The sequence below is a fragment of the Salvelinus namaycush genome, chromosome 40 (genome assembly GCF_016432855.1).
Source record: "Salvelinus namaycush isolate Seneca chromosome 40, SaNama_1.0, whole genome shotgun sequence".
NCBI classification, from domain to species: Eukaryota; Metazoa; Chordata; class Actinopteri; order Salmoniformes; family Salmonidae; genus Salvelinus; species Salvelinus namaycush.
In genome coordinates, this window is record NC_052346.1 from 21681922 (window position 1) to 21706017 (window position 24096).

The window sequence follows — 24096 nt, forward strand, 5'->3', positions numbered from 1 at the left end:
AATGCTATCAATTTTCATCCTTGCAAAAACACGCCTATCCGGGCGCCCAGGCCAGATTAATTGAATCCACTCAATGCCGCTGCATATTCTGTCACAGACGCTATAATGACACAGATACAAAGATGAGTCCTCTATCTATCTCTATGGATGCGCACCATTGTTCAGAATAAAGAAAGCAGCAGATGTGAAGACGATCATTTTTGTCTCCGTTTCTATCTATTACTACAGGTTGGTAATAGCACGTTTACACTACCTAATGTCGACAGAACATGTCATAACATGATAGGTAACAAATCCGTCAAGGGATTACCAGATTGTATGTGTTATTTTTGTGTCGTGATGAAAACGAAGTCATATAGCTTGAGATTTGGGGTTTGTCTGAGTTAATGTACACTATTTCGTCAAGGTAATTTAAAAATAATCAATTTATTTGAGATTTCTGAGTTCGTTTCATATGGTTATTGGTTGTGTAAAAAAATACATCTCACGAAGCTGGGAAAATGGCGGCGCCCGCTGTCTGCGTTTTAAAGTCCAGATAGAAGACAATGGACCGCTCATATATTTATGTAGTTGGTGCAGTATATTAACTAATATACATGGGTTCTAACTTAACATAATTTTTTCGTTTACAATTGTACAATTTATGCTCCCCGCCTATATAAACCACGTACACAAGATGGTAATTTTGATGACACATGGGGAGTTTACTGCCTACTGTACATGGTAAAATGGTGCGCACCAAATTGTAGTTCACATTTTGGTATGGCAAACGGCTGTGATGATTTTTCTTCAATATTCATCAGATATTAACACAATTACAATCTTTAGAGAATACAAATCTCATTTAATGTATGAAAAACGTATTTGAGTGAATATTATCAAGCCAGCCGCAGGTGAAACAGAACCTGAATTATCTCCCCCTTCTCCCTGGTTTTAGCTTGCTGCTATCACTGTCTAGGTTTAGGATATTTAGCCCATACCAGTGACAAACGTGGCTATGTTATCGACACATGGCAGGACCAAACAAAGTCTAGCTCACTTATTTTGCGAGCTAGAAATAAACGGGCACAAATAAATTCAGAATAGAAGCAAGCTAAGGTTAGCTGATGCCTCTTCAACAAGAAGCAACTGTGACAGCATTGGTCCTTAACTTCCAAAATAAACTTTCCCATTGAGCAAAATCCACCCCTCTAAAGAAAACCTGGCTCCTGGACTACTCCAAAATGCCAACCGATCCACGATGGAATACATGGCCACATCTTGGTTTAGCACACCATCCACACACACAGTGGCTGGGGTCAGTTTCGACCCCAGCCACAGGGCTCTATACAGAGCCCAGCAACTGTGGTCACAGACTCATAGAGTACCTAGTGGTTAGAGCGTTGAGCCAGTAACTGAAAGGTTGCTGGATCGAATCCCCGAGCTGACAAGGTCAAAATTTGTCATTTTGCCTATGAGCAAGGCATTTTAACCCACTGTTCCCCGGGCGCCGAAGACGTGGATGTCAATTTAAGGCAGCCCCCTGCACCTCTCTGACTCAGTTAAATGTGGAAGACACATTTCAGTTGAAGGCATTCAGTTGTACAACTGACTAGGTATCCCCCCGTCCTTTCCTAATACCCATAAAACCTAGCAGTCAAACATGAAATGCTTCCAATCGTTTTTCCACCATTCATTGTTCCCATGGGGGATTTTAGAAACACTGAGAATAAGGGCTGTGTTTCATGTAGATTTACCCTGGCGTGACATTTTGATAACATTGTAAATCTCTCTAGGACAAGGTGACTTTTATCAATATATTTGCCTGTATTTACCCCCCTCCCAAAAAAAGAAATGCTAATTAGCTTCTAATGTGGCTATCATAAAGAACTACAAATACCATGTTGATCTGGATGAGACTGCCGAAGTGAGGAAAATGTAAGAATCTCTGGATTAACTATTTGATGTTAGCTAAATGTAGTAATGAATAAATTGGCTACATTTATTTAAATTACCAATTCTGTATACTGTCTTGTGCAAGTTTTAAATTGACACAATACCTGTTAGCAAAGGTGTCAGCTAGAGATGACTGTGCAGGAGCTTGCAGGGAATTGTAGTTTTTCATGATGTCTACTTTGACTCTAATTAGCATTTTCAAATCTGAGAGGAAATAGAGCCAAATAGATTGGAGAAAAAAATAAAGATTTACATGGTTATCAACAAATCCCCTATGATATGGCCACAGTTCCTGACATATCATACTGCTCTTATTCTGTAATTTCTGGATTTTTTTATTATTTCTGTTTTTCTGTGGCTTCATCCAAAGTGTATTCTTATTCAGACTCTTGAAATATTTGCTCTATACAGGCAAAATGTACCCTTAACATGTGAATGTAATTCCGCTCCTTTGTAAAGACAGCAAATATATGTTGTGTATGTGCTCTTCAATACAAATGAATGACAAAAATCATAATAGAAATCCCCTATGGATTGGAACCGTTTCCTTTCTAGACCGCTAGGTTTTATGGGTATTATGACACCTCCACTGTGGGGCTCTGTTGAGCTATTATTACAAGAAGAGGGGAAAGCAGCACCATCTGAGGAGTAAAGTATTCAGATAAACTATTTAGAACAGGAAATGCAAAACTTTAAGTGTAATTGAGGTTTAAAAAGGCTTCTGAATTCCAGTCAAAATAGAAGATTGTAAGACATACTGTAGCCTACCATGACTATATCCAACCCAACTCCATTTATTGCCACTATTATGTATCCTACGATGACTATAGCCAACCCAACTCCATTTGTTGCCACTATCATGTATCCTACCATGACTATAGGCAACCCAACTCCATTTAATGCCACTATCGTGTATCCCAGTGGTTTGCAAACTTTTTTGACCCGCAACCCACAAAAAGGACTGGTACAATATTGTGCAATATGCGTGCACACGCAAACATGAGCGCACAAATGCTATGCAAATGTAGCCTGTCATTACAGCCATAAAAGGCAAGATGGGCTACAGAAACAAACTGCGTTTTACACCTGCATTTGGAGCTGAAAGTCATTCATGTTAGCAGGCAATATCATGTCACTTCTCTGGAGTCCAGAGCAGAATCAAGGAAGGATATATCATGTCACTTCTCTGGAGTCCAGAGCAGAATCAACTAGGGATATGTCACGTCACTTCTCTGGAGTCCAGAGCAGAATCAACTAGGGATATGTCATGTCACTTCTCTGGACTCCAGAGCAGAATCAAGTAGGGATATATCATGTCACTTCTCTGGACTCCAGAGCAGAATCAACTAGGGATATATCATGTCACTTCTCTGGACTCCAGAGCAGAATCAAGTAGGGATATATCATGTCACTTCTCTGGACTCCAGAGCAGAATCAAGTAGGGATATACAGTGGGGCAAAAAAGTATTTAGTCAGCCACCAATTGTGCAAGTTCTCCCACTTACAAAGATGAGAGAGGCCTGTAATTTTCATCATATGTACACTTCAACTATGACAGACAAAATGAGAAAACAAAATCCAGAAAATCACATTGTAGGATTTTTTATGAATTTATTTGCAAATTATGGTGGAAAATAAGTATTTGGTCAATAACAAAAGTTTATCTAAATACTTTGTTATATACCCTTTGTTGGCAATGACAGAGGTCAAACGTTTTCTTTAAGTCTTCACAAGGTTCACACACTGTTGCTGGTATTTTGGCCCATTCCTCCATGCAGATCTCCTCTAGAGCAGTGATGTTTTGGGGCTGTTGCTGGGCAACACAGGACTTTCAACTCCCTCCAAAGATTTTCTATGGGGTTGAGATCTGGAGACTGGCTAGGCCACTCCAGGACCTTGAAATGCTTCTTACGAAGCCACTCCTTCGTTGCCCTGGCGGTGTGTTTGGGATCATTGTCATGCTGAAAGACCCAGCCACGTTTCATCTTCAATGCCCTTGCTGATGGAAGGAGGTTTTCACTCAAAATACGATACACGGCCCCATTCATTCTGTCCTTTACACGGATCAGTCGTCCTGGTCCCTTTGCAGAAAACAGCCCCAAAGCATGATGTTTCCACCCCCATGCTTCACAGTAGGTATGGTGTTCTTTGGATGCAACTCAGCATTCTTTGTCCTCCAAACACGACGAGTTGAGTTTACCAAAAAGTTATATTTTGGTTTCATCTGACCATATGACATTCTCCCAATCTTCTTCTGGATCATCCAAATGCTCTCTAGTAAACTTCAGACGGGCCTAGACATGTACTGGCTTAAGCAGGGGGACACGTCTGGCACTGCAGGATTTGAGTCCCTGGCGGCGTAGTGTGTTACTGATGGTAGGCTTTGTTACTTTGGTCCCAGCTCTCTGCAGGTCATTCACTAGGTCCCCCGTGTGGTTCTTGGATTTTTGCTCACCGTTCTTGTGATCATTTTGACCCCACGGGGTGAGATCTTGCGTGGAGCCCCAGATCGAGGGAGATTATCAGTGGTCTTGTATGTCTTCCATTTCCTAATAATTGCTCCCACAGTTGATTTCTTCAAACCAAGCTGCTTACCTATTGCAGATTCAGTCTTCCTAGCCTGGTGCAGGTCTACAATTTTGTTTCTGGTGTCCTTTGACAGCTCTTTGGTCTTGGCCATAGTGGAGCTTGGAGTGTGACTGTTTGAGGTTGTGGACGGGTGTCTTTTATACTGATAACAAGTTCAAACAGGTGCCATTAATACAGGTAACGAGTGGAGGACAGAGGAGCATCTTAAAGAAGAAGTTACAGGTCTGTGAGAGCCAGAAATCTTGCTTGTTTGTAGGTGACCAAATACTTATTTTCCACCATAATTTGCAAATTAATTAATTAAAAATCCTACAATGTGATTTTCTAGGTTTTTTTTCTCATTTTGTCTGTCATAGTTGAAGTGTACCTATGATGAAAATTACAGGCCTCTCTCATCTTTTTAAGTGGGAGAACTTGCACAATTGGTGGCTGACTAAATACTTTTTTGCCCCACTGTATCATGTCAGAATCATACAGCTACTTGTAGCAGAGGAGGTTGCAAGATCAGATGGAAAGCATGTGCTGTCTGCACCAGCCATCACTGTGGAGGGCAGCCTGCCTGCAGAGTGCATATGCTTGTTGCCAGCCGCGTAGCCCTGTTCTTCCTCACAAATATCATAAATTCACCATGTTAAATCTTCATCCTATGATATTGAAGGCAGTGTGATTTAACAGCTGCTTATCTATAGACATATAGCCAGTAGGCACCCGAACAAGGCCTGTATGAAATAGGAAAATGATCAATCAAATCACCAGGTTTTGGCAAAGAGGAGTCGGTAGTGGAGACGAAGTCGGTGGTAGAAACGAGTCGGTGGTAGAGACGAGTCGGTGGTGGAGACGAGTCGGTGGTGGAGACGAGTCGGTGGTGGAGACGAGTCGGTGGTAGAGACGAGTCGGTGGTAGAGACGAGTCGGTGGTAGAGACGAGTCGGTGGTAGAGACGAGTCGGTGGTAGAGACGAGTCGGTGGTAGAGACGAGTCGGTGGTAGATTGCTAAACTGTATTCTATATGGATGATAAACGTAGGCCTACTCTGTTTTTGCCAAACTGGAGGAAATGAAACACGTACTTTTTGTTGCTGACCGTCATTGAAAGATTAGTGGAATCTGTGTGGGTAGCTGGACAGGTAGGATGACTGACACTGAAGGTGAACAGGTGGTCACGGGTCAGGTGACAGAGGAATGGATGAGACTGGGGCAGGAATTCCTTTAACCATAAAGTGGTATATTTACTGGGTAGTCTGTGCTGCATAACAAAGGAAACAGAATAACATGTATCCAATCAAATTCATAATCACAAGACCAAATCATAACAATCATTCATTATTAATATAATTAGGTAATTCAGCAATTCAATAAGCAGTTCAATAAGAAGTCAATAGGAATCATCCTTGAGTCATTTAGGCTCGTAACTATTCATCATAATCATGAGAATATAAATAATGTGATCGGTTATTCAGTCTATAATCCCCATCAGTTTGATATCAGAATTGATCAGTTCAGCAAACAATGACGTTTCATATTTCACCCTTTCAAGTGTCTTCATGTGTACATGTAATTTCATTACATATTAACCATATATCAAATGGCATAATTGGCCTGTGATGATCCGTAGGGCCGTGATCATTCACATTACACAATATGTTTGAAGCGTGCGCTCGAAACCGCGCTCCGCGGTAATAACTATAAACAATAACTGATGGCCCGCTCTCCCGATCGCAACAGATAGTTCAGATGAAAGGTAACAGATTCGGTGGATTTACGTGGATTCATGGACGCACATAACGTCTGGATTAGACGGAGTTAAGGAAGAGAAAGCAGCGAGATCGGGCGATGGCGATTTCCTCCTTTTAATGAGTTGAGATCTGTCGGACATTTCCACCTAACCTAATTAAAGCGCCCCTGACCCAGCTGAGCAAGTGCCATGAATTAAAGGATTCTTCCACCAACTCAATGGGCCTTTTCTACAGTCATTGATCAACAATCAAGACGTGCAACGTTTTGGTTCTGAAGCATAGATGAGAATTTATAAAAGACTTGCGGGCAGTGGGTTCAGAACAACACACACAAAAACATATATATATACACTGCTCAAAAAAATAAAGGGAACACTTAAACAACACAATGTAACTCCAAGTCAATCACACTTCTGTGAAATCAAACTGTCCACTTAGGAAGCAACACTGATTGACAATACATTTCACATGCTGTTGTGCAAATGGAATAGACAACAGGTGGAAATTATAGGCAATTAGCAAGACACCCCCAATAAAGGAGTGGTTCTGCAGGTGGTGACCACAGACCACTTCTCAGTTCCTATGCTTCCTGGCTGATGTTTTGGTCACTTTTGAATATTGGCGGTGCTTTCACTCTAGTGGTAGCATGAGACGGAGTCTACAACCCACACAAGTGGCTCAGGTAGTGCAGCTCATCCAGGATGGCACATCAATGCGAGCTGTGGCAAGAAGGTTTGCTGTGTCTGTCAGCGTAGTGTCCAGAGCATGGCGGCGCTACCAGGAGACATGCCAGTACATCAGGAGACGTGGAGGAGGCCGTAGGAGGGCAACAACCCAGCAGCAGGACCGCTACCTCCGCCTTTGTGCAAGGAGGAGCACTTCCAGAGCCCTGCAAAATGACCTCCAGCAGGCCACAAATGTGCATGTGTCTGCTCAAACGGTCAGAAACAGACTCCATGAGGGTGGTATGAGGGCCCGATGTCCACAGGTGGGGGTTGTGCTTACAGCCCAACACTGTGCAGGACGTTTGGCATTTGCCAGAGAACACCAAGAGTGGCAAATTCGCCACTGGCGCCCTGTGCTCTTCACAGATGAAAGCAGGTTCACACTGAGCACATGAGCACATGTGACAGACGTGACAGAGTCTGGAGACGCCGTGGAGAATGTTCTGCTGCCTGCAACATCTTCCAGCATGACCGGTTTGGCGGTGGGTCAGTCATGGTGTGGGGTGGCATTTCTTTGGGGGGCCGCACAGCCCTCCATGTGCTCGCCAGAGGTAGCCTGACTGCCATTAGGTACCGAGATGAGATCCTCAGACCCCTTGTGAGACCATATGCTGGTGCGGTTGGCCCTGGGTTCCTCCTAATGCAAGACAATGCTAGACCTCATGTGGCTGGAGTGTGTCAGCAGTTCCTGCAAGAGGAAGGCATTGATGCTATGGACTGGCCCGCCCGTTCCCCAGACCTGAATCCAATTGAGCACATCTGGGACATCATGTCTCGCTCCATCCACCAACGCCACGTTGCACCACAGACTGTCCAGGAGTTGGCGGACGCTTTAGTCCAGGTCTGGGAGGAGATCCCTCAGGAGACCATCTGCCACCTCATCAGGAGCATGCCCAGGCGTTGTAGGGAGGTCATACAGGCACGTGGAGGCCACACACACTACTGAGCCTCATTTTGACTTGTTTTAAGGACCTTACATCAAAGTTGGATCAGCCTGTAGTGTGGTTTTCCACTTTAATTTTGAGTGTGACTCCAAATCCAGACCTCCATGGGTTGATAAATTTGATTTCCATTGATACTTTTTGTGTGCTTTTGTTGTCAGCACATTCAACTATGTAAAGAAAAAAGAATAAAGAAAGCAGCAGATGTGAAGACGATCATTTTTGTCTCCGTTTCTATCTATTACTACAGGTTGGTAATAGCACGTTTACACTACCTAATGTCGACAGAACATGTCATAACATGATAGGTAACAAATCCGTCAAGGGATTACCAGATTGTATGTGTTATTTTTGTGTCGTGATGAAAACGAAGTCATATAGCTTGAGATTTGGGGTTTGTCTGAGTTAATGTACACTATTTCGTCAAGGTAATTTAAAAATAATCAATTTATTTGAGATTTCTGAGTTCGTTTCATATGGTTATTGGTTGTGTAAAAAAATACATCTCACGAGCTGGGAAAATGGCGGCGCCCGCTGTCTGCGTTTTAAAGTCCAGATAGAAGACAATGGACCGCTCATATATTTATGTAGTTGGTGCAGTATATTAACTAATATACATGGGTTCTAACTTAACATAATTTTTTCGTTTACAATTGTACAATTTATGCTCCCCGCCTATATAAACCACGTACACAAGATGGTAATTTTGATGACACATGGGGAGTTTACTGCCTACTGTACATGGTAAAATGGTGCGCACCAAATTGTAGTTCACATTTTGGTATGGCAAACGGCTGTGATGATTTTTCTTCAATATTCATCAGATATTAACACAATTACAATCTTTAGAGAATACAAATCTCATTTAATGTATGAAAAACGTATTTGAGTGAATATTATCAAGCCAGCCGCAGGTGAAACAGAACCTGAATTATCTCCCCCTTCTCCCTGGTTTTAGCTTGCTGCTATCACTGTCTAGGTTTAGGATATTTAGCCCATACCAGTGACAAACGTGGCTATGTTATCGACACATGGCAGGACCAAACAAAGTCTAGCTCACTTATTTTGCGAGCTAGAAATAAACGGGCACAAATAAATTCAGAATAGAAGCAAGCTAAGGTTAGCTGATGCCTCTTCAACAAGAAGCAACTGTGACAGCATTGGTCCTTAACTTCCAAAATAAACTTTCCCATTGAGCAAAATCCACCCCTCTAAAGAAAACCTGGCTCCTGGACTACTCCAAAATGCCAACCGATCCACGATGGAATACATGGCCACATCTTGGTTTAGCACACCATCCACACACACAGTGGCTGGGGTCAGTTTCGACCCCAGCCACAGGGCTCTATACAGAGCCCAGCAACTGTGGTCACAGACTCATAGAGTACCTAGTGGTTAGAGCGTTGAGCCAGTAACTGAAAGGTTGCTGGATCGAATCCCCGAGCTGACAAGGTCAAAATTTGTCATTTTGCCTATGAGCAAGGCATTTTAACCCACTGTTCCCCGGGCGCCGAAGACGTGGATGTCAATTTAAGGCAGCCCCCTGCACCTCTCTGACTCAGTTAAATGTGGAAGACACATTTCAGTTGAAGGCATTCAGTTGTACAACTGACTAGGTATCCCCCCGTCCTTTCCTAATACCCATAAAACCTAGCAGTCAAACATGAAATGCTTCCAATCGTTTTTCCACCATTCATTGTTCCCATGGGGGATTTTAGAAACACTGAGAATAAGGGCTGTGTTTCATGTAGATTTACCCTGGCGTGACATTTTGATAACATTGTAAATCTCTCTAGGACAAGGTGACTTTTATCAATATATTTGCCTGTATTTACCCCCCTCCCAAAAAAAGAAATGCTGATTAGCTTCTAATGTGGCTATCATAAAGAACTACAAATACCATGTTGATCTGGATGAGACTGCCGAAGTGAGGAAAATGTAAGAATCTCTGGATTAACTATTTGATGTTAGCTAAATGTAGTAATGAATAAATTGGCTACATTTATTTAAATTACCAATTCTGTATACTGTCTTGTGCAAGTTTTAAATTGACACAATACCTGTTAGCAAAGGTGTCAGCTAGAGATGACGTGCAGGAGCTTGCAGGGAATTGTAGTTTTTCATGATGTCTACTTTGACTCTAATTAGCATTTTCAAATCTGAGAGGAAATAGAGCCAAATAGATTGGAGAAAAAAATAAAGATTTACATGGTTATCAACAAATCCCCTATGATATGGCCACAGTTCCTGACATATCATACTGCTCTTATTCTGTAATTTCTGGATTTTTTTATTATTTCTGTTTTTCTGTGGCTTCATCCAAAGTGTATTCTTATTCAGACTCTTGAAATATTTGCTCTATACAGGCAAAATGTACCCTTAACATGTGAATGTAATTCCGCTCCTTTGTAAAGACAGCAAATATATGTTGTGTATGTGCTCTTCAATACAAATGAATGACAAAAATCATAATAGAAATCCCCTATGGATTGGAACCGTTTCCTTTCTAGACCGCTAGGTTTTATGGGTATTATGACACCTCCACTGTGGGGCTCTGTTGAGCTATTATTACAAGAAGAGGGGAAAGCAGCACCATCTGAGGAGTAAAGTATTCAGATAAACTATTTAGAACAGGAAATGCAAAACTTTAAGTGTAATTGAGGTTTAAAAAGGCTTCTGAATTCCAGTCAAAATAGAAGATTGTAAGACATACTGTAGCCTACCATGACTATATCCAACCCAACTCCATTTATTGCCACTATTATGTATCCTACGATGACTATAGCCAACCCAACTCCATTTGTTGCCACTATCATGTATCCTACCATGACTATAGGCAACCCAACTCCATTTAATGCCACTATCGTGTATCCCAGTGGTTTGCAAACTTTTTTGACCCGCGAACCCACAAAAAGGACTGGTACAATATTGTGCAATATGCGTGCACACGCAAACATGAGCGCACAAATGCTATGCAAATGTAGCCTGTCATTACAGCCATAAAAGGCAAGATGGGCTACAGAAACAAACTGCGTTTTACACCTGCATTTGGAGCTGAAAGTCATTCATGTTAGCAGGCAATATCATGTCACTTCTCTGGAGTCCAGAGCAGAATCAAGGAAGGATATATCATGTCACTTCTCTGGAGTCCAGAGCAGAATCAACTAGGGATATATCATGTCACTTCTCTGGAGTCCAGAGCAGAATCAACTAGGGATATATCATGTCACTTCTCTGGACTCCAGAGCAGAATCAAGTAGGGATATATCATGTCACTTCTCTGGACTCCAGAGCAGAATCAACTAGGGATATATCATGTCACTTCTCTGGACTCCAGAGCAGAATCAAGTAGGGATATACAGTGGGGCAAAAAAGTATTTAGTCAGCCACCAATTGTGCAAGTTCTCCCACTTACAAAGATGAGAGAGGCCTGTAATTTTCATCATATGTACACTTCAACTATGACAGACAAAATGAGAAAACAAAATCCAGAAAATCACATTGTAGGATTTTTTATGAATTTATTTGCAAATTATGGTGGAAAATAAGTATTTGGTCAATAACAAAAGTTTATCTAAATACTTTGTTATATACCCTTTGTTGGCAATGACAGAGGTCAAACGTTTTCTTTAAGTCTTCACAAGGTTCACACACTGTTGCTGGTATTTTGGCCCATTCCTCCATGCAGATCCCCTCTAGAGCAGTGATGTTTTGGGGCTGTTGCTGGGCAACACGGACTTTCAACTCCCTCCAAAGATTTTCTATGGGGTTGAGATCTGGAGACTGGCTAGGCCACTCCAGGACCTTGAAATGCTTCTTACGAAGCCACTCCTTCGTTGCCCTGGCGGTGTGTTTGGGATCATTGTCATGCTGAAAGACCCAGCCACGTTTCATCTTCAATGCCCTTGCTGATGGAAGGAGGTTTTCACTCAAAATACGATACACGGCCCCATTCATTCTGTCCTTTACACGGATCAGTCGTCCTGGTCCCTTTGCAGAAAACAGCCCCAAAGCATGATGTTTCCACCCCCATGCTTCACAGTAGGTATGGTGTTCTTTGGATGCAACTCAGCATTCTTTGTCCTCCAAACACGACGAGTTGAGTTTACCAAAAAGTTATATTTTGGTTTCATCTGACCATATGACATTCTCCCAATCTTCTTCTGGATCATCCAAATGCTCTCTAGTAAACTTCAGACGGGCCTAGACATGTACTGGCTTAAGCAGGGGGACACGTCTGGCACTGCAGGATTTGAGTCCCTGGCGGCGTAGTGTGTTACTGATGGTAGGCTTTGTTACTTTGGTCCCAGCTCTCTGCAGGTCATTCACTAGGTCCCCCGTGTGGTTCTTGGATTTTTGCTCACCGTTCTTGTGATCATTTTGACCCCACGGGGTGAGATCTTGCGTGGAGCCCCAGATCGAGGGAGATTATCAGTGGTCTTGTATGTCTTCCATTTCCTAATAATTGCTCCCACAGTTGATTTCTTCAAACCAAGCTGCTTACCTATTGCAGATTCAGTCTTCCTAGCCTGGTGCAGGTCTACAATTTTGTTTCTGGTGTCCTTTGACAGCTCTTTGGTCTTGGCCATAGTGGAGCTTGGAGTGTGACTGTTTGAGGTTGTGGACGGGTGTCTTTTATACTGATAACAAGTTCAAACAGGTGCCATTAATACAGGTAACGAGTGGAGGACAGAGGAGCATCTTAAAGAAGAAGTTACAGGTCTGTGAGAGCCAGAAATCTTGCTTGTTTGTAGGTGACCAAATACTTATTTTCCACCATAATTTGCAAATTAATTAATTAAAAATCCTACAATGTGATTTTCTAGGTTTTTTTTCTCATTTTGTCTGTCATAGTTGAAGTGTACCTATGATGAAAATTACAGGCCTCTCTCATCTTTTTAAGTGGGAGAACTTGCACAATTGGTGGCTGACTAAATACTTTTTTGCCCCACTGTATCATGTCAGAATCATACAGCTACTTGTAGCAGAGGAGGTTGCAAGATCAGATGGAAAGCATGTGCTGTCTGCACCAGCCATCACTGTGGAGGGCAGCCTGCCTGCAGAGTGCATATGCTTGTTGCCAGCCGCGTAGCCCTGTTCTTCCTCACAAATATCATAAATTCACCATGTTAAATCTTCATCCTATGATATTGAAGGCAGTGTGATTTAACAGCTGCTTATCTATAGACATATAGCCAGTAGGCACCCGAACAAGGCCTGTATGAAATAGGAAAATGATCAATCAAATCACCAGGTTTTGGCAAAGAGGAGTCGGTAGTGGAGACGAAGTCGGTGGTAGAAACGAGTCGGTGGTAGAGACGAGTCGGTGGTGGAGACGAGTCGGTGGTGGAGACGAGTCGGTGGTGGAGACGAGTCGGTGGTAGAGACGAGTCGGTGGTAGAGACGAGTCGGTGGTAGAGACGAGTCGGTGGTAGAGACGAGTCGGTGGTAGATTGCTAAACTGTATTCTATATGGATGATAAACGTAGGCCTACTCTGTTTTTGCCAAACTGGAGGAAATGAAACACGTACTTTTTGTTGCTGACCGTCATTGAAAGATTAGTGGAATCTGTGTGGGTAGCTGGACAGGTAGGATGACTGACACTGAAGGTGAACAGGTGGTCACGGGTCAGGTGACAGAGGAATGGATGAGACTGGGGCAGGAATTCCTTTAACCATAAAGTGGTATATTTACTGGGTAGTCTGTGCTGCATAACAAAGGAAACAGAATAACATGTATCCCAATCAAATTCATAATCACAAGACCAAATCATAACAATCATTCATTATTAATATAATTAGGTAATTCAGCAATTCAATAAGCAGTTCAATAAGAAGTCAATAGGAATCATCCTTGAGTCATTTAGGCTCGTAACTATTCATCATAATCATGAGAATATAAATAATGTGATCGGTTATTCAGTCTATAATCCCCATCAGTTTGATATCAGAATTGATCAGTTCAGCAAACAATGACGTTTCATATTTCACCCTTTCAAGTGTCTTCATGTGTACATGTAATTTCATTACATATTAACCATATATCAAATGGCATAATTGGCCTGTGATGATCCGTAGGGCCGTGATCATTCACATTACACAATATGTTTGAAGCGTGCGCTCGAAACCGCGCTCCGCGGTAATAACTATAAACAATAACTGATGGCCCGCTCTCCCGATCGCAACAGATAGTTCAGATGAAAGGTAACAGATTCGGTGGATTTACGTGGATTCATGGACGCACATAACGTCTGGATTAGACGGAGTTAAGGAAGAGAAAGCAGCGAGATCGGGCGATGGCGATTTCCTCCTTTTAATGAGTTGAGATCTGTCGGACATTTCCACCTAACCTAATTAAAGCGCCCCTGACCCAGCTGAGCAAGTGCCAGGAATTAAAGGATTCTTCCACCAACTCCATGGGCCTTTTCTACAGTCATTGATCAACAATCAAGACGTGCAACGTTTTGGTTCTGAAGCATAGCTGAGAATTTATAAAAGACTTGCGGGCAGTGGGTTCAGAACAACACACACAAAAACATATATATATATATACACTGCTCAAAAAAATAAAGGGAACACTTAAACAACACAATGTAACTCCAAGTCAATCACACTTCTGTGAAATCAAACTGTCCACTTAGGAAGCAACACTGATTGACAATACATTTCACATGCTGTTGTGCAAATGGAATAGACAACAGGTGGAAATTATAGGCAATTAGCAAGACACCCCCAATAAAGGAGTGGTTCTGCAGGTGGTGACCACAGACCACTTCTCAGTTCCTATGCTTCCTGGCTGATGTTTTGGTCACTTTTGAATATTGGCGGTGCTTTCACTCTAGTGGTAGCATGAGACGGAGTCTACAACCCACACAAGTGGCTCAGGTAGTGCAGCTCATCCAGGATGGCACATCAATGCGAGCTGTGGCAAGAAGGTTTGCTGTGTCTGTCAGCGTAGTGTCCAGAGCATGGCGGCGCTACCAGGAGACATGCCAGTACATCAGGAGACGTGGAGGAGGCCGTAGGAGGGCAACAACCCAGCAGCAGGACCGCTACCTCCGCCTTTGTGCAAGGAGGAGCACTTCCAGAGCCCTGCAAAATGACCTCCAGCAGGCCACAAATGTGCATGTGTCTGCTCAAACGGTCAGAAACAGACTCCATGAGGGTGGTATGAGGGCCCGATGTCCACAGGTGGGGGTTGTGCTTACAGCCCAACACTGTGCAGGACGTTTGGCATTTGCCAGAGAACACCAAGAGTGGCAAATTCGCCACTGGCGCCCTGTGCTCTTCACAGATGAAAGCAGGTTCACACTGAGCACATGAGCACATGTGACAGACGTGACAGAGTCTGGAGACGCTGTGGAGAATGTTCTGCTGCCTGCAACATCCTCCAGCATGACCGGTTTGGCGGTGGGTCAGTCATGGTGTGGGGTGGCATTTCTTTGGGGGGCCGCACAGCCCTCCATGTGCTCGCCAGAGGTAGCCTGACTGCCATTAGGTACCGAGATGAGATCCTCAGACCCCTTGTGAGACCATATGCTGGTGCGGTTGGCCCTGGGTTCCTCCTAATGCAAGACAATGCTAGACCTCATGTGGCTGGAGTGTGTCAGCAGTTCCTGCAAGAGGAAGGCATTGATGCTATGGACTGGCCCGCCCGTTCCCCAGACCTGAATCCAATTGAGCACATCTGGGACATCATGTCTCGCTCCATCCACCAACGCCACGTTGCACCACAGACTGTCCAGGAGTTGGCGGACGCTTTAGTCCAGGTCTGGGAGGAGATCCCTCAGGAGACCATCTGCCACCTCATCAGGAGCATGCCCAGGCGTTGTAGGGAGGTCATACAGGCACGTGGAGGCCACACACACTACTGAGCCTCATTTTGACTTGTTTTAAGGACCTTACATCAAAGTTGGATCAGCCTGTAGTGTGGTTTTCCACTTTAATTTTGAGTGTGACTCCAAATCCAGACCTCCATGGGTTGATAAATTTGATTTCCATTGATACTTTTTGTGTGCTTTTGTTGTCAGCACATTCAACTATGTAAAGAAAAAAGTATTTAATAAGAATATTTCATTCATTCAGATCTAGGATGTGTTATTTTAGTGTTCCCTTTATTTTTTTGAGCAGTATGTATATATATATATATATATATATATATATATATATATATATATATATATATATATATATATATATATATATATATATATATATAAACACACCACCGCAGAAAAGGGCATTTTGGAGACTGGAAGGGCAAATGGGAATGTGCTCTGCAGAGGGAGAGCCCTTTTTGTGCACGTACCTGGCTCTATACGTAAACATTAACCTCCATCGTGACCAAAACTACTATTTTATCCCGTATGTTTGCAGGATTTATAGTATGACAGCAGCAGCAGTTAGCTACCAACATCTAGCAGACATGTTACTTTAGCGTTAATCAGTGTGGTTAGGTGTTGGCTTTAAAATCACATTAAGAAGAGATGTCCAAGTTGATTTAGATGGAAGACGTGATCTGAATGCGGTAGCTCTGTAGCTAGCTAGCATAGTAAGTTAGCTCTTCCACTTAAATTACCTGGTGAAGCTATAATGCTCGGTCTTTGCTGCTGCTGGCTGTTTGTGATACTTTCTAACCACGTTGTTGGTATGGACAGCATCCACTTTGAAAAGTAACGTTTTGCTGAAACCCTCCTTCCATTGTTGATAGCCATGAAAGTTAAATGTCCCCCGCAGATTGACAAGTAGATGTCACATTCGCCCGCATTGTGGCCACAAATGTATCCCACTTTTTAAAGCGTTTCATTTGCGTGACCATAGAGAGTCACATTTGCACAGCAAGTTTTGATACAACCTGCTACCACAGGTAGTCATCCGATGGCCATCTTGATGAATAAAAATGCAATTGCAAGCTAGCTCTATCCATAATACTAACCCACAAGGTTGTTTTGTTTACCCACGAGTACAGTGCATTCGGAACGTATTCAGACCCTTTTTCTTTTTCCACATTTTGTTACGTTACAGCCTTATTCTAAAATTGATTAAATTAAATGTTTTCCTCATCAATCTACACACAGTACCCCATAATGACAAAGCGAAAACAGGTTAAGGAATTGCAAATGTAAAATCAATAATGAACAGAAATACCTTATTTACATACGTATTCAGACTCTTTGCCATGAGACTCGAAATTGAGCTCAGGTGCATCCTGTTTCCATTGATCATCCTTGAGATGTTTCTACAACTTGATTGTAGTCCACCTGGGGTAAATTCAATGCATTGGACATGATTTGGAAAGGCACACACCTGTCTATATAAGGTCCCACAGTTGACAGTGCATGTCAGAGCAAAAGCCAAGCCATTTGGTCGAAGGAATTGTTCGTAGAGCGCTGAGACAGTATAGTATAGATTGTATAGTCATAATTTAGGCAAATAATATAACTCAATCGCTGTTTGCAAAGAATACTGTTCAATGCATGGCTGAGCACGTAGTTGCGTAGAAAAGGCGAGCTATATCAGATACGTTTCTTGGCCTTTTAGAAACACATTTAATGCTATTCTATTACACTCTATATGACTGGAGACATTAGCAGAATATTTGTTAAATCGAAAAAAATCCAGGGTTGCCTAGTCTACTCTGCTAACAATGACAAACATATCAATAAATATGTCTCCATAAAATGGGCCAAGGAGAAGGGGAGACACACAAAGTTGTCAATTATGTCTGAGTGTTGGAGTGTGCCCCTTCCGTCTGTAAATAAATACATAAAAAACTAGAAAATCATCTGGTTTGCTTAATATTAGGAATTTGATGTATGACATTTACTTTCACTTTTTACTTTCACTCCAGTATGAATATTTAGTACTTTTTCCAACAATGGTTTTTGAGTGAAACAATACAGTGTAGACAAGGTTATTCAGTATAATAGTACATAGTGCTGCCTACAACATACTGTAACCTTGTACTAGATGGTTTGTGATTAATTTATGCATTATTTTAATGTAGGAAATCTACTATAGGTTAAGTGCACTAATGTTGTGTAATTTAAAATGTGCACTTGTCTAATGTGAATGAATGTTGTCAATGCTTAGCTACTTGAGCTGTTGAAATTAGATAGTTGAACAATAAAAAAAAAAATGTTTTTGTATAAAGAAAGTGCAAGAACTGTCAAGAAAATAACTTTTGTTTCCGTCTCTCTTTAATACTACAGGCCGACTCAGATTAAGTCTGAGGCTGATAACATCAACAGTGAGGACAAACCCAGCCTGTCTCTCTCCTTCCACACTGAGTCCAAATCTACAGTCACTGGGTCCTGATTGTGACAGTGGAGCCCAGTTTGCACTGCAGGATCCAGAGATGGCATCAGTGAAGCTGGAAGACTGCAGTCAAACACTGGAGCTGAATGTCAACATTAAAGATGAAGAAGAGGAGGAGAAGATTGGTACATCTGTTAGTCATGGTAAGAGCAGGTTCTATCTATCTATAAGTTATCTTCATAAGCTAGACCTCCATAAGTTATCGCCCAGTCTATTGCTAGGTAGAATTCTGTAATTCTGACTCACACATGACCCCTGACATTCTATTGCTTGTGTTGTTCGTTCCAACTCCCCACTGTGCATGAAATGTTACAGTAGAACTGTTTCATGATGAACTGTTTCAGTGAGAAGGTAGATGTTACTTCATTCTACTGAGACTTCCATAGTTTGACACTAGTATTGTCAGAATTTGTTTTATTAAATTCCAGTTATTTCAGGAAGATAACTTTAATTACAATTTTCTTCAGTGCTTTTCAAAGAGGAACATTTAAAATAGAAATTTGGTTTATTTGAATTAACTGTAATTAAAAATGTAATTGACCCTTTTAGTTACTAACCCTTGTGATAATGAGTGGAGGATGATATGGCATGTATACATTTGACATGTATATCACACCAACTGACTGGTTCTTCTGATGTTGTTCACACAGGAGACCATGTTGATACATTATCTACATCCAGAGAGCAACAGCAGGAAGATCATAGAGCTAAGAGGTCTCACCACTGCCCACATTGTGAGGAGATTTTCCCATTTCTATCAACGCTAAAAATACACCTACAAATACACACAGGAGAGAAGCCTTATTCCTGCACTGACTGTGGGACACGCTTCACAACATCAAGGGCTCTGACAGTTCATCAGAGAGTGCACACTGGAGAGAAGCCTTACTCCTGCTTTGACTGTGGGAAGAGTTTCTCAGGATTGGGTCACTTAAAAAGACACCAACGTATACACACAGGAGAGAAGCCTTACTCCTGCTCTGACTGTGGGAAGAGTTTCTCTCAACAGAGCAGCTTAAACTCGCACAAGCATATACACACAGGACAGAAGCCTTACTACTGCTCTGACTGTGGAAAATGCTTCACAGCATCATTTGAGTTAAAAGTTCATCAGAGAACACACACAGGAGAGAAGCCTTACTACTGCTCTGACTGTGGGATGAGTTTCTCTCATCAAAGCAGCTTAAAATCACACCAACATATACATAAAGCAGAGAAGCCTTACTCCTGCTCTGACTGTGGGAAGTACTTCACAACATCAGCTGAGCTAAAAGTTCACCAGAGAACACACACAGGAGAGAAGCCTTACTGCTGCTCTGACTGTGGGAAGAGTTTCTCTCAACAGAGCAACTTAAAAACACACCAACTTATACATACAGGAGAGAAGGCTTTCTCATGCTCTGACTGTGTGAAGTGCTTCACAACATCATCTGAGCTAAAAGTTCATCAGAGAACACACACAGGAGAGAAGCCTTACTCCTGCTTTGACTGTGGGAAGAGTTTCTCTCAACAGAGCAACTTAATTAATTCTTGCCACTATAGGGGGTGCTGTTTTCGCATTAGCATAATTTCCTCTACAGATTAAACTGCCTCTTATTCAATTATTGCTCTTACATATGCATATAATTAATACCATTGGATAGAAAACAATCTATAGTTTCTAAAACCGTTTCAATTTTGTCTCTGAGTTAAACAGAAGTCATTTGACAGCACTTTCCCTGACCAAGAAGAAGAATGCAAGATGTGTATGCTCGCTTCAACGCTCTGCCTATATATGGTCACGCCACCTATGACCCGAAACACACTTCATTCGTCTTCCTCTGGGTGTCAAGAGGACGTCAGAGGAGAAATTTTTTGTTTACCTTGTACTGACGTGAAATAAGACCTATTTCTTTGGCGTGACCGACAACTTCCGGTTCTCTGACTCGCGCTATTTGGAGGTGCGATTGTCTACTGTTTTGCTGCCGTTACGGATGAAAACTATCTCCGTCTCGAAGTTTGTTTGATACATGTGACCATATCATCTTAATGTATGTTTTTTCAATATAGTTTAATCAGATTATTTGAATTTTTTCGGGAGTTTTGCCGTGTTCCGTTCTGTGACTTTTTTTACTTTGGCCAGTCGACCAGTACATATGCTAAATGAAGAGGGAAAGTTGCCATTATGAATGGATTGAACGACTCATCAGGACTAAGGACACATTGATCAACATTCTGATGAAAGATCAGCAATAGTAAGACCCAATTTACGATGTTATTTCATATATCTGTCGTGCATGTGAACTGGTCGCGGGCGCCCAGCTGGTTCTGGCTGGCGTGGCTATGCTAATTTAGCGCTACATTTTGTTTTCGCTATAAAACATTTAATAAATCTGAAATATTGTTTGGATTCACCAGATGTTGGGCTTTCAATATCTGTACGCTGTGTATTTTTCTGAAATGTTTTAAGATAAGTAATTAGTTATATGACGTTGGTCTCTGTAATTGTTCTGGCTGCGTCAGCACTATTTCAGATTGCAGCTGCAATGTAGAACTGTGATTTATACCTGAAAAATGCACATTTTTCAAAAAAAAACTATGCTATACCATAAATATGTTATCAGACTCATCTTATGAAGTTGTATCTTGGTTAGTGGCTATATATATTTTTATTTAGTCGAATTAGTGATAGCTACTGACGCAGGAAAAAACTGTTGGAGTAAAAAAATTGTGTCTTATGCTAACGTGGTTAGCTAATAGATTTACATATTGTGTCTTCCCTGTAAAACATTTTAAAAATCTGAAATGGTGGCTTTATTCACAAGATCTGTATCTTTCATCTGGTGTCTTGGACTTGTGATTTAATGATATTTAGATGCTACAATTTACTTGTGACGCTATGCTAGCTATGCTACTCAGTGGGGGGGGAGTGGGGGGTGATCCCGGATCCGGGTTGGTGACTCGTTAAAGGTTAATTAATAACACACCAACGTATACATAAAGGAAAGAAGCCTCATCAGTTCTCTCAGGCCAGTTAAGATTAAAGTCACTCCATCACTTCATTCTCATCTCATAAAGGAAGTGGTAACAGTGAATTTGATAACATTAAGAGAGAGTAACACACTATTGTAATCCTATAGTTTCTCACTGTGAGAGAACTGTGCAGAGGAAAGGGAACATTATAGAACATTAGCCTATCTTTACTTTACTGATCAGTCTGCACCTTGTCAGTTCTGGTGTGTTTTTTTAGCTTCTACTGTAAAGATATTGAGATTACCTTGGATTTGCCCTTAGCGTTGAAATCCCTCTGAGGGATCTCTTGTTAAAACAATGGAGTGTGATGGTTGACTTGGTGGTACTGCTTCCCTCTGCAGTTTTCTGTGGGAATGAGCTAGTAGACACATGTGTCAGATAGAGATGGTGTGATGATCAGTTTTCTGTGGGAATGAGCTGGTAGACACAACATGTATCAGATAGAGATGGTGTGATGATCAGTTTTCAACATTAGTTTGGGTGGATACTTTTATTCCTACTAAATGGTTTTTGTTTAATGATACACAGGTTATAAAACAAATACATGTGTTTATTAAATTGTCTTTTAAAACTAGATTCACTATTTTAGTCATTGATGATTAATGTATTTGGATAACTGCAATGAATGTAATTGAATTACTAATGAAAAATAAATATTCTACATACATTTTTGCTGGTCAACCTCTGAGTTATCTTTACAGAAAATACAATGTTTTTGTTTAAATCATGGCATTCAAAATATATTTACATTTATCTACTCAAAAACATGTCACTACACCTTTACACATCACCACAGGGGCAAGCCATTTTGCTAGCCACCTGTATTTTTCAACAATGCATACAAATATATGTTAATCAATATAAAGGACTTGCATATGTTTCCTTATGTAAAACCAGTTAAATAAAATGAAAAATGTATTTGTCTATTTCCATTTTGAATAGTTGTATAAGGTGCCACAGTCCAGGGACAGCATTGCCACAACAATTCAAGAATGGCCCACTTACTATTGGGGAATTAGATTTCAAGAATGGCCCACTTACTATTGGGGAATTAGAATTCAAGAATGGCCCACTTACTATTGGGGAATTAGAATTCAAGAATGGCCCACTTACTATTGGGGAATTAGAATTCAAGAATGGCCCACTTACTATTGGGGAATTAGAATTCAAGAATTCTTAGAATTCTATTAGCATTTTGGGACAAAGTAGCTCCCGTGTTTACACATGACAACACATATGTCACTTAATTCAGTGCTTCCTAGTTCCATGTATCAAACAGTTATTTCAGTTATATTAAAATCAGTCAAATCTGTAGGGTCCCCTGCTGTTTACAAGGTGCACCTGTGTAATGATCATGCTGTTTAATCAGCTTCTTGATATGCCATACCTGTCAGGTGGATGGATTATCTTGGCAAAGGAGAAATGCTCACCAACAGGGATGTAACCAAATTTGTACACAAAATTTGAGAGAAATAAGCTTTTTGTGCATGTGGAACATTTCTTTACATCTTTACATGTTGCGTTTATATTTTTGTTCAGTATAGTTTGAGCATGTAAAGTTTTGTTATGGAAAAGAAATGCATGTTTCTGGTCGATGCACCTAGCTGCCTTGTTGACAACATGACAGAGAGGCAAAGATTACTGTTTGGAGGGCTCCTCCCTCCCTGCTTTTTGCACTCAGTGAGAGCACCCAATTAAAAATGTTTTAAGTACTTTTCATTTAACAAAATTATGAATACACTTGGTTTGATTGCACAATGTTATTTCAATATGGTTCAATAAGGATAGAGGATAGATTAGTGAAACAGGGAGCAACCAAAATGGAGGTCTGGTGAGGTGACCAAACAATAGTGACACTACATGGGTCATTCATTCTTGAATTGAGGTGGCCTTCCAACTTGCAAACCCTTTCAACACCCCATTGTTAGAGTTTAATATACTGTATCACTGGAACCATATAGAGGGTCAGGCTGTTGAAATGCAGTTGATTATGTAAATAGTCTTGTAGAACTCTGGTATTGATGGTCCATTTCAGGGTGAGTCATTGATATGAATGTTTAGAGTGAAAGAACTGTGACCTCACATGTGATGGCCCACATCTACCACAACCTTTCCTATTGTGTTAGTAAGCACCACAGCATTTTAGGCAGCCATTGTTCAAAATGTTTTCATACACACAGTAACAATGGGAGGGGGTGTGGCCTGCACAGGGGAGGACCAGGAGGTTGATCTCAGACTTCTATTTAGAACTGGGATCCTATCCAGAGTTGACAGATTGACAGTAAGGACAAACCTGGCCTGCCTCTCCTTCCACACTCCAAACCTACAGTCACTGGGTCTTGATTGTGACAGTGGAGCCTAGTTTGCACTGCAGGATCCAGAGATGGCATCAGTAGACAGGTTTCCATTAACCCGGGTTAATTAAACAAAAAAAATCAACAACCCCCCAAAAAAATCAGGAAAACATTGAAGAACCAAAGCCCAATGACGTGAAGGTGGAAGAATGGCACTGCTAAAATCAAACATTAATCTCCTGAGTACACACCATCGAATCTTGAGTACATACCTAGTCCCCAGAATACAAACCTAGTAATCTTACATACAGGCCTTCAAATAGTGAACTACTCTTTTAATGGAGCAGTAGGTGCTATGAAAGGGATGTTTACATTTAAAAAAACTTTCTTGTTGTATTTTGTTCATTAGTCCACTGTTAATACAATGGCAAAAATGTTGCACGTTTCCTGTTAGCAATCAAGTTTTCAAGATAGAGCACTTTCAGAACTGAGGAAGAAGTGTGATGATGAAAATTATATGCAAATTAGCTAAATGATAATTGCATCATC

General features: G+C 41.4%; 1 protein-coding gene across 1 annotated transcript in view; it reads left to right on the forward strand.

The window, feature by feature from the left end:
- Positions 1 to 18571: 18571 nt before the first annotated feature.
- Positions 18572 to 24096, forward strand: part of LOC120033482 (zinc finger protein 135-like) — a 143988-nt gene continuing 138463 nt past the window's right edge. The window contains exons 1-2 of the mRNA XM_038979849.1: positions 18572 to 18584; positions 19033 to 19628. Of these exons, the coding sequence (XP_038835777.1) occupies positions 18572 to 18584; positions 19033 to 19628 (609 nt within the window). The remainder of the gene's footprint in view (positions 18585 to 19032; positions 19629 to 24096) is intronic.